Genomic DNA, 12,706 nt, shown 5'->3' on the forward strand with positions numbered 1-12,706 from the left:
CTGATTGAATAATAGATAGAGTAAGAGTTTTTTTGAGAATTTTAAAAGAGGAAAACACTAAGCAACATTTTACAGCTAGCAGGAAAAAACAGTTTAACTATACTAAGTATTTAATGTTGTAAATATATTATTCTCAATCTTTGTTTTTATTTTAAAAAAACCACAACTAATGTCTTGTTCATGAAAATTTGAAAGTGCAATTTTAACACGTTATCTACAAAAAATATAAACTTATATGAATTAATTAAAAATCCACCTCCATACGAATGGTAGGTTGCTCCAGAAAGAAGTTCAGGTGATCGATAGTATTGTGTAACAACCTAAAGGAAAAAAACAAAAATACCTTAAAAAAACGCCTTTAGTGTAATACAAAAATATCTTACAATTCATTAATACCTCTTGTGTCATTTCTCTTGACCTGTTTGGTTCTTCACAACGAGCAAGTCCAAAATCACATATTTTTAAAAGGCAATTACTATTTACCAATAGATTACCCGGCTTAATGTCACGATGAATAATGCCAGATGAATGCAAATATTTTAATCCTGGATTATTAAAAACATTTTTAATTGAAGTTTTAAAATGACCAAAAATTTATCAATATGTCTAAACATTTATAATATGAATAACAAAATAATAAATATTGAGTACTATAATATAACAACTATTTATATAAATTTATATTTATTGCAGTTTTTCACAGATAATGCATGTGGTCACATGTCTTTCCTGACCACACATAAAGTATTTTGTTTTGAACACAGCTTGAAAACAGCTTTATGCATGTTTTGACAATTTTTGTGATTAAAAATGCACTGAAGAAACCGAACAAAACTATAAAGAGAGTTAAAAAAAAACCATCAACTGAAAAAAAGAAAAATTTTACCCAATGAAAAAATAAATAAAAGATAAACTTGAAAAATAAAACAAAATATTAAATGCATGGTCAGGAAAGGCATGCAGCAGCATGTACCTCCTGCGAAAATCTTGTTATTTTATTAGCTTTAAAATACAAGATACTTTTTTGTACATTGGAATACTTTGAAATTAAGCCATAGCTATAACAAAGTTGACTTTTTGTAAATTAATAACCGTAGATACTAAATCATTAGTTTTTAATCAAATTGATTATCATATACACAGTGACCATCCAGGCAATATATTTTAAATATCAAAAGCATTTTGCAAAAAAAAAAAAAAATTTTTTTATGGGTTATGACAAAAAAGTTAAAAAACAAATATATTTGCAAAAATATTTATTTAAATTTGTATTTATAGTAAATTTAAGCTAAAAGAAGTATATGGAAAAGAAAGAAAGATAAACCCTGTATAGATTGCACATCTATATTTTTTTTTAAACCATTGTAAATTTAACTTCATTTTGAATGTCTTATGTAATATTCCAGGCAAAAAGAAGCTAAGCAGACATATTTTCTTAAATTACATTGTTAAAATTATATTATAGTAATTATATTAATGTCTTACAAGCGCAAAAATAATAACAAGTTCATATTAAAACTGACAGCTTCCAACAATGCAACAACCAAATCAAGTTAACATACCAGATTTAGGACAAACATATTTAGTGGGTATTTGATTATATAATTTTGCATTATTTGTGTACCAGGTTGATCTATTTTTACAGAACTTTTTTTTTGATAATATTAAGAATATACCTACTATATAAAAATTTCCAAAATAATATGATGAAAAAAAAAGATTTTACTGCACCATATTTTAACTAAAAACTGTAAATTATGTTTCTTAAAAAAAAAAAAAAAATAGTATAGATTACATTCTATATAGAACCAGTATATATATTAACAAAAATTTAAAAAAATTGATAAAAATAACATCAATCATGATACCTCTTAGTATTTGATAAAGAAAAACCTTTATATGATCAGAAGATAAAGGTTGAGGTGATACAATGATCTTATGTAAATCACTTTGCATAAGTTCTGTTACAACGTATCTACAAGCTTTGTTAAAAATAATAACTCAGTTCAATATTGAAAACAGAAATGTGCTTTATTATTGAAAAAAGTAATACAATAATTAATTGCTAAAGTTAATATAAATAAAAAGATACAGTTCATGCATTCTATCTAGAGGATCAGGTTGAAGAATATCTAATGCCCTCAAAACCTATGTAACAAAAACAGAATCATTAATTTTTAAAGGTTTTGAAAAAAATTTTTTTTAATAATAGCAAGTTTCACATTACTTACAATACAAATATATATATATATATATATATTATATATATATATATATATATATATATATATATATATATATATATATATATATATATATATATATATATATATATATATATATATATATATACAACCCTTAGATGTTGTCCGAAAGTTTTTTCGATATTTTGTTGACAAAAAGTAAAAATTAAAATGCAAGACCGGAATTTTTTTTTTTTAATAATGATAGACTGCCTGCCCTAACCAAACCCTCAGTCGATGTAGCAGCACTCCCTTGCGGGTCAGGCTATTTGTCAGTCGATGTAGCAGCACTCCCTTGCGAGTCAGGCTATTTGTCAGTCGATGTAGCAGCACTCCCTTGCGAGTCAGGCTATTTGTCAGTCGATGTAGCAGCACTCCCTTGCGAGTCAGGCTATAAGATAGTCGATGTAGCAACACTCCGCGCATGATTTTCAGTAAAAAAAATAAAAATAAAAACATTTTATTAAAAAAAATAAAAATAAAAACATTTTATTAAAAAAAATAAAATAAAAACATTGTTTATATTGTTAAAAACATTCACAATGTTTTTAAAACATTCTGGTCAATTAAATTTGCGTTTTTGTGGTTTTTTTAAAAAACGATTAATTTGTAATTAAATTAATGGTTTTTACTTTCGTCCAACACGGAAATGTTGGACGAAAGTTAAAAGTAATTAAAAGTGACGTATATGTTGGCGTAAGAATCACTTTTTTCCTTCCGCTCTTCCCAAAGCCAACAAACTATAGATCTATATATATATATATATATATATATATATATATATATATATATATATATATATATATATATATATATATATATATATATATATATATATATATATATATATATATATATATATAAATAAATATATATATATCAACCCTCGGAATTAAAAAAAATGAGGTTGGCAATAATTTGCCGCCTTCAATCTTTTAGAGGTCGGCAGCAGGTTGGCAAAAAAATATGATACAAAGATCTTACCATAAAACATAGAAACGAGGTCAGCAATTTTTTGCTGACCTCAACACTTTTCCGAGGGTTGATATATATATATATATATATATATATATATATACATAAAATAATGCTGAACTTAATAATGTTAGTAGTGCCGACTTGTGTGTGTTTAACACGGAACTCTTGGCATATGGTATGTTGGCATAGTGGTATATCGAATGGTGTTAATATATGTATAATAAAAAAATAAAAAAATTTTTTTTTAACAACTTCTTTTTCTATATATATTTAAAATAGTGGCGAGATTAAAAAAATTCAAAATTGTATTATGCTAAGTGTTGGGATCATTATTTTATGGTATTATTATTCCGTAATAAAATTATGTGCAACTTATCTAGAAAATAAAGAACTTTAAAGAATAAATAAACGGGGTAAGGGTTTTAATAACCTCAAAGTATGCAGAAAGAGTACACACATGAATTTTTTTGCTCAAGAGTAATTTTTAAATGAATTAATTTTCTACTCATTAGTAAAAAATATTGAAGTAAATAAACAATAAGCATAGAAATGGTTGGTGTTGAATATACTTACTAAGACCAGTATTTTAAGGGTCTAGCCAGTTAGTATATATCAATCCTTGGAATTAAGAAAAATGAGGTTGGCAATAAATTACCAACCTCGAACTTTTAGAGATCGGCAAACTATATTTGACACAAAGGGGTTACCATAAAACATAGAAATGAGGTTGGCGATTTTTGCCAACCTCAAACACTTTTAGGTGTGTATGTATGTATGTATGTATGTATATATATATATATATATATATATATATATATATATATATATATATATATATATATATATATATATATATATATATATATATATATTATATATATATATATATATATATATATATATATATATATAATAATAATTTTTAAAAATAGTCTTTGCTTACACATAATTGTACTCTATATAATAAATAAAACAACGCTAGATTTTAACATTTTTGAATGTTAAAATGAAAAATGAAATGAAATGAATGAAAAAATATTTCAAGGTATGCTTCAAGACTTTTGAACTAGCGAGTAACTCTCTAATTTACTCTTTAAATTCTTAATATTTAGCGAGTAGAATTATATTTTTTAATGGTTAAAACAACAATATAAGCCATAAAAAAGTTCTTCAAAAATTGGTCAATAATTTTTTTTCTTTCTAAAATGATCATTTTGAAATTTTTATACAATTTTTTGTATATTATATTATATGTATATTATGTATATTATTATATGTATATTATGTATAGTATGTATTAGTATAATATATATACAGTATATATGTAATATATATAGTATATATGTAATATATATAGTATATATGTAATATATATAGTATATATGTAATATATATAGTATATATGTAATAGTATAGTATTATATGTATATTATGTATAGTATATTATATGTATAAAATATTAAGATTCCATTTAATGTTCAAAGGTCTTGAGGTCCTTCGAAATATTTTTTATTCAAAAATTTTTATTCAAAAATTTTTATTCAAAATGGAGGACTTTAATTGGGTGGGAGCAGACTTTTTTAAAATTGTAGTTTTTTGGGACAACCATAACATATATATCAAGCCTTTTCATATAAGGTATGCGATCACACACCTTTTGTGACCATGTTTACAATACTTTTTTTTTACTAATTGACAGTGGCTTTTTGCATATTTTGATAATTTGCACATTTAAAAAATGGCCTGAAAAAACTAAACAAATTTAAAGAGAAAATTAAAAATAAACCATAAACTAAAAAGAGAAACAAACTAAACAAATAATAAAAGAAAGGATAAACCAGAGAAAATGAAAACATAAAAATAATAATTTTTTTAATTTAGAAGTGTCTCTATTAATAGTTCAAGCCTTAAGAGTTTAAAATTAAAAAATTTTTAATTGCGTTAGTTTAGTGCCAATGTTGACTTATTGTTGCATTTATGAAGTGCTATTTATTGTTAGCTCGGCATTGAATGAGGGTTCAAATCTTTTTAACTAACAATTTTTTTTTAATGTTTTAACTTCTTATAAGAAATTAAAAAATATGAAAATGTTTTAAATTTTTAAATAATTAAGTTTTGAAGTAATTATGTAAAATATAGTAATTTTATGATTTTATTGTTCTGGTTTTTCTTTTATTTATTTTATCATTCATTAAGATTTTTATATTTTAGTTTAGTCTTGTATTTTTTGTTTTTTCAAGTTTTTATTTCTCATTTCAGTTTATGGTTTATTTATTTTTAATTTTAGTTCAAGTTTACATTCATTTATTCAGCACATTTTTTAAACATTTAGATTTTCAAAACTTGCAAAATGCCTGGGCCAAATTGTCAAAACAAAATATCAAATGCATGATCATATCTTATATACATATATATATATATATATATATATATATATATATATATATATATATATATATATATATATATATATATATATATAGAGAGAGAGAGAGAGAGAGAGAGAGAGAGAGAGAGAGAGAGAGAGAGAGAGAGAGAGAGAGAGAGTAATTCAATGTCAATTGAGCCAGGCCATGTCACCATACATCTCAGATTTTGCTGAATTTTATACAGTTGAGAGTACTTAGTAAAACAAGAAATTCTTGAAAATTTTAGCTTCTAGCTCCAAGAGGATCCTGAAATATGATCATTTTACTTTCAACTGATCTTGGCCAGGCCCCTCTTGTCCTCTCAGAATTGAGACCTTTGTTTAAAGGTTCCAAGTCACATAGCTTTAAAAATATTTGATATTTTGACTTAAAAATTTGTACCTGGCTATTTTCAGGGTTGAAGAACCCAATGAAATAATCAAAAATATAAGAAAATATTTTTAAGTACCTGTAATTATCAATTAAAATAAATTTAGGCATTTTTTATATACCTGATTTTGATGCTCAAGAAACCCATGTGGCCTTGATGATATCAAAAAAATTTTTTTTACACATTGTTCTAAATTTTATGATCTTTCAGAAAACATAAGAGTTTTGATCTGCAAGTATATGGATTTCCAAATATGAATAACGGGGCACAGGCCCCACCTTTTTGTAGCGGAATCTTGCAATACATTTTCCACTACCTTTCAGACTAGCTAGAGCTATGAAAATTTCTGTATTTATATAGTGTTGATAAACGAGCATTTTAAAGTTAAAAAAGGGCCCAAGACACTAGGGGAGGGGGCTGGGGGCATGTGCCCCACTTTTTTGAGCAGAATCTTGAGATGGAATTTTTCACTATCTTCCAGACAAGCTGCAGCTCTGAAACTTTCAGCATTTGTGTAGTCCTGATGAACATGCGTTAAAATTGTTTCAGGTCAGATGACCAGATGGTCCATGGGGCTGGGGCACCTGGGACCATGCCCCACTTTTTTTCTCAAAAAATTTTTTTTTCTTTAAAACTTATTTAAGATAACTTTAAAACTATTGTCTTCAAATTTTTTTTTTTAGATTTTCATTTTTAACAACGTTAAACATTTCATATGTTTAACAATGTTATCAATGTTTCCCAAAAATTTGGGAAACATTGATAACATTGCTTCCCAAATTTTTGTGATTTATATTTGTTCCATTTGGTTTTGATCATTTTATGTTCAATAACCTTTTAAAAATGTTTTAAGAAACTTAATGTTTACAAGAATTTTGATTTGCATGTATAAGATTAAAAACAGTCTAAAGTAATGATTTTAACAGAATTTTATTTTGTATAATTTAAAATTTGAATTAAAAAAGAAAAATATATTTTGCTAATTCTAAAATGGTAACAGAAAGTTGTTAACAGAAACAAAAAACATCCTGTCATTACACTTGTATAGAAGAAATTTGTTACCTATTAAAGTCATCATTAACATTTTTAACATTAACAAATTTAGTATAATTAAACTTTGTGAAAAGGAAACTTTTTTTTTGTCAAAGTAAGATAAAAGAAACCAATCACTGTTTAGTTTTGTATTACCATGGTGATTGCTTAAGTTGCTTTCATTAAATTAATTACTATTGGTTTCTCATTTTTAAATTAATCTCAAATTGTTTTTAGTATTACAGTAAGAATGGATTCATGTGATTTTAGAAAAAAGTTAAATGATACTTGTCATAAACTAAGTTATTGTAGAAAGATTGATTTAAAGAAATTTGATTGCTATAGAGAAGATGCCAGAGAAGAATTTATTTGGAGATCTGGAATAACAGATGATAAAAAGATTTTTGGTACACACTTTGAAAAGAAGCACACCAAATGTTGTAATTTATTGGACAAGCATAAATCAAAAAGAAAAGCAATCAAAGGTAAATATTGTTGATAAAAAATTATTGTAAAATCTTTTTTGAATAATGAAATTAAAATCTACTAGTTTATAAAAGTTTGAAAAAAAGCTGATCTGGTTATGCATTATATATTGAAATAAGTACAAATAATTTTCATATTGATAGGTAATTACTAAAATCAAATTGTTCTTTTCATTTCAGGGAGTCATGTAATAACATTAGACATGGCAAAACAATTAAGAATTAATTTTCCAAATGTTGTGCCTGGATATCAACTTTGTCGGAGCTGCTTTGATGCTATAATAAGTAAATTTCATGAACAAGATAATTGTGAACTTGAAGAATCTGTTTCATGTGGTACTTCTGAAAAGTCACGAGAGGCATTAAATGTTAGTTTGGAAACAATAGGAGTATCCCCCATAAAACTACATAGCATTCCAAAGCATCAACGGTTATCTGTTGCTAAAAGTAAAGTTATAAAAACAATGTCAAAGTATGAAGAGCATATTTCAAAAGTATATAATGTTAGGGAAGAAGAACTGAAACATAAAATTCCTCATACTAAAATTATTGACAAAAGTAAATGCGATGATCTAGACAAACTAACAGCAGAAATAAAAGAAAAGTTAATTGTTTCTGACCAAAAAACTAAAATTCAGTTGTTAACATTTACACCCGAGTCTTGGTCAAGAAATTTTGCTGCAAGATATTTCAACGTCACTATATACCAAATTAAAGAAGCGCGCAAACTAAAGAAAATAAGAGGGATTTTTTCAGTTCCAGGCACTAAGAAAGGAAAAATATTTTCAGAAATAACATTAAATAGAGTCAACAATGTATACCATGATGACGAATTTACTAGACAAATGCCTGGTAAAAAAGATTACGTAAGTATTGGTAGAAAACAACACATGCAAAAGCGCCTTATTTTATGTAATCTTAAAGAACTTTATGTTTCTTTTAAAACTAAATATCCTCAAGAAGTTATTGGATTTTCTAAGTTTTGCAGTTTAAGACCAAAATGGTGTATAACTGTTGGAGCATCAGGCACTCATTCCGTTTGTGTATGTACCCTCCATCAGAATGCAATACTCTTGACCAATGCTATACAAATAAAATGTACTTACAAAGATCTGATGACAAAAGTTGTTTGTGATGTGACAAGTAATGAGTGCATGGTTCATCGATGTCCGAACTGTCCAGGTATAGTTTCTTTAAAGAAGTTTCTGGATGCACAACTAATTGACAATGACGAGGAGGTGTCATTCAATCAGTGGCAGAAAACAGACAGAACAACACTGATCTATCAGACAACAACAATGGAAGAATACAAATTGATATTATCAGAGGCAATAAACAAGTTAACAGCTCATTCCTACATTGCAAAATGTCAAGCAAGATATCTAAAGCAACAAAAGGAAAATTTAGCAAAAGACTGCTGTATTGTCTTAGGTGACTTTGCAGAAAACTTCACTTTTGTGATTCAAGATGAAATCCAAAGTTACCATTGGTGCAAAAGTCAATGCACATTGCACCCCGTTGCCCTCTATTTATTAAACGAAAATGACCAACTTGAAGAAAAATCGTTTTGCTTCATGTCAGAAGATAATGAGCATGACACTGGTTTTGTGTATGAAGTTCAAACACAAATAGTTAACTATTTAAAAGAATATCATCCTAAAATTTCAAAGATTCTTTATTTTTCTGATGGTTGTGCTGCACAGTATAAAAATCACAAAAACCTTTACAATATTTGTCTCCATAAAAATGATTTTGACATTGATGCAGAGTGGACATTTTTTGCTACAAGCCATGGTAAATCACCATGTGATGGTATTGGCGGCACCGTAAAACGATTAACTACAAATGCAAGTCTACAAAGGCCCATAAATGACCAGATATTGAATTGTAACAAAATGTTTGACTACTGTACTAACAATATTAAAGGGATTATTTTTTTCAAGATTGAAAAAGAAAGACTGACAGAATTGCGCACCACTTTGAAAACACATTTTGAGCTAAGTAGAACAATTCCTGGAACTAGGAGCTATCATCAATTTAAACCAGAATCTATAGATACTATTAGCTTTAAACGAACAAGTGAAGATGTTCATATAACAGGCATTTTTTCTTTTTCTGGAATTCAAAGTTCTCAAAATGATCAGCAAATTAACATTGATGCCTTGAAATTGGGTGAATTCATTATGTGTAAATATGATGCATTTGATTGGATTGGTATGATCAATGAAATTGATAATATAGAACAAGGTGTTATGGTAACGTTAATGCACCCGCACAGTCCTTTTAATAAACTTTTCTGGCCATCTAGAGTAGATGAGTGTTGGGTGCCAATTATCAACATAACTTGTATAATTGATGCACCTGTAACAACAAATGGACGTTTTTATACTTTGACCGTCGATGCATCTAAGCTAATCTTAACATTATCTTGACTTTCTTTTTTTTTGTATTTTATTTTGTAAATAATGAAGTAAAACGGAACAAGTATAAAGCAATAAAAATTTTTGAATACAATATTTTCAAAGTTATCTTAAATTTAAAACACATTTATGTGTTTTAAAAAAAAAAAAAATTTTTTTTGAGAAAAAAAGTGGGGCATGGTCCCAGGTGCCCCAGCCCCATGGACCATCTGGTCATCTGACCTGAAACAATTTTAATGCATGTTCATCAGGACTACACAAATGCTGAAAGTTTCAGAGCTGCAGCTTGTCTGGAAGATAGTGAAAAATTCCATCTCAAGATTCTGCTCAAAAAAGTGGGGCACATGCCCCCAGCCCCCTCCCCTAGTGTCTTGGGCCCTTTTTTAACTTTAAAATGCTCGTTTATCAACACTATATAAATACAGAAATTTTCATAGCTCTAGCTAGTCTGAAAGGTAGTGGAAAATGTATTGCAAGATTCCGCTACAAAAAGGTGGGGCCTGTGCCCCGTTATTCATATTTGGAAATCCATATACTTGCAGATCAAAACTCTTATGTTTTCTGAAAGATCATAAAATTTAGAACAATGTGTAAAAAAAAATTTTTTGATATCATCAAGGCCACATGGGTTTCTTGAGCATCAAAATCAGGTATATAAAAAATGCCTAAATTTATTTTAATTGATAATTACAGGTACTTAAAAATATTTTCTTATATTTTTGATTATTTCATTGGGTTCTTCAACCCTGAAAATAGCCAGGTACAAATTTTTAAGTCAAAATATCAAATATTTTTAAAGCTATGTGACTTGGAAGTCACATAGCTTTACTTAATCAACTGAAATAGCAATCTGTGGGAAGCTTTAGTACATTCAAGGACTAAGTGTTTAAGTTTGAGTTCTTCTTTCTCTGAAAGTATCAAGTCTTCCCAGGAGACGCGTGCATAAAGCAAAGCAGAAATTAAAAAAATAGTCGACATTAAAAAAACTGATTTTCAAAAATTTTATTTGCTTTTATATATATATATATATATATATATATATATATATATATATATATATATATATATATATATATATATATATATATATATATATATATATATATATATATATATATATCAGAAACAGATCTCATATTTTTCGATGTTTGAGATATTAATATTACTTATTTATTTTCTTAATTAAATTCTTAAACTAAATTCCAAACATGGAACAAACTTTAAACATTTATATGTTTATACATATATCAAATAAGGGGTCGTCCATAAATTACGTCACACAATTTTTTGACCACCTCACCCCCCCCACCCCATAATGCATTGTAACATTTCATTGATCCCCCCCACCCACCCCAATATTAGGCAACAATTTTGCAACCTCCCAAAAAAATAAAATTTTATAAACGATTTTAAATATAATGTCTATAATTTTCTTAGCTTCTCTGAGTTAATTAATTAGTACTTTTCAGTCTGTTTAATGTTTTTTTTCACCCCAATCGTTCCGTATAAAATTGTATAAACTAACATCGCTATCCTTAACATGGTCCTAATTTTAAAAAACCAATCCTTCAATATATACATGCAAAAATATAATTTTATAAATATAACTTTCTCATAACTAGCAATGTTAGCGTGGCTGAGTGGATTCCGCTTCAGGCTAGTAAACCTTTTGGCTACCAATGCCGAAATTTTGTTATTTTTTTTTGTTAGTGCACAAAGGTTGTTTTTGACCAATACTTTTATTAACTCATTGTCTCTGCCTGTTTGTTTGTGTGTGAGCATCAAATCTTGCAATCAATTTTTGAGTCACTTCCTGATGATAGATTTTCTTCAAAATTTGCATACATACTCTTGCTTGACAATACAATATTCAATAATTAGTTTTGTAATAAGACAATTAATTAAGTTAATTTTTTATATGGAAAAAAGAATGACAATTTTAAAAATAAGTATATTGATTGTTTTTATACTTATATGCACGTTTAGCATATTTGGATAAAGTCTGTGGTTTGAGACCCGCCTCTTCCTGAAATCTTTTTTTTTTTTTTACACACACATACAGCTGAATGTTAATAAAATAAAATAGCAATATCAGAAAAAATTTATTGCAAAGTTTGTGTTTTAATAACATATAAAAGCATTGGGTTTTAAAAATTTATTTTAATTTTACTTGTTTTGTTGCTGCACACTTTTATGTACCAACTAAATAAATTTCTGCACTTGGATCATATAAAGTCAAAGCACCGAACATGCAATGTAAATAAACTGCTACATCTGTAGGCCCAATGCATTGCGCCTACAGCTGTAACAGTCCATTAACAGGCTGTAACTACTCTGTTAATGGAGTGTACACATCGACTAAGTAAGATTTAGGCGCAGTTGATTTTACAATCAACATGTAGATATATCAACTGAGGGTTGCAGTTTGGTCAGAGTCTTCTCTAGATTTGAAACTAAAAAAAAAATGTTGCTTCACGAAATCAGAGACCTCCTCCCCTTCATAACAAATTGTCACAAAATCACCTACCCCTATCCCCCCCCCATAAAGCATGACATAACTTATGGATAACTCTTAAGGATGCTTTGCAAAAAGTTGTGATGATTGGAGACAAGGAATTACTATTAGTTCAAAAGTTATAGTTATTAGACCTTATAAATTTTGTAACTTTACACAGTCATAAGTTCTAAACACTAAGAGGTTATTGTATGAAATTTAATAATTTATTGATGAATATAAATTTGTTAAATA

General features: G+C 27.2%; 2 protein-coding genes across 2 annotated transcripts in view; one reads left to right on the top strand and one right to left on the bottom strand.

Annotated features, from left to right (window-relative positions):
* LOC100197403 (serine/threonine-protein kinase NLK) overlaps positions 1–12,706 on the bottom strand; it is a 34,438-nt gene that overhangs the window by 17,577 nt on the left and 4,155 nt on the right. The window contains exons 3-6 of the mRNA XM_065807169.1: positions 2,093–2,148; positions 1,869–1,975; positions 397–545; positions 257–320 (exon numbers count right to left, since the gene is read on the bottom strand). Coding sequence (XP_065663241.1) covers positions 257–320; positions 397–545; positions 1,869–1,975; positions 2,093–2,148 — 376 coding nt within the window. The remainder of the gene's footprint in view (positions 1–256; positions 321–396; positions 546–1,868; positions 1,976–2,092; positions 2,149–12,706) is intronic.
* On the top strand, positions 7,303–10,079 carry LOC136085686 (uncharacterized). Its single transcript, XM_065806992.1, has 2 exons — positions 7,303–7,537; positions 7,718–10,079. Exons 1-2 carry the CDS (start codon positions 7,303–7,305, stop codon positions 9,967–9,969), a joined length of 2,487 nt encoding a protein of 828 aa, XP_065663064.1. The 3' UTR covers positions 9,970–10,079.

The sequence above is a fragment of the Hydra vulgaris genome, chromosome 10 (genome assembly GCF_038396675.1).
Source record: "Hydra vulgaris chromosome 10, alternate assembly HydraT2T_AEP".
In the NCBI taxonomy this organism is placed as follows: Eukaryota; Metazoa; Cnidaria; class Hydrozoa; order Anthoathecata; family Hydridae; genus Hydra; species Hydra vulgaris.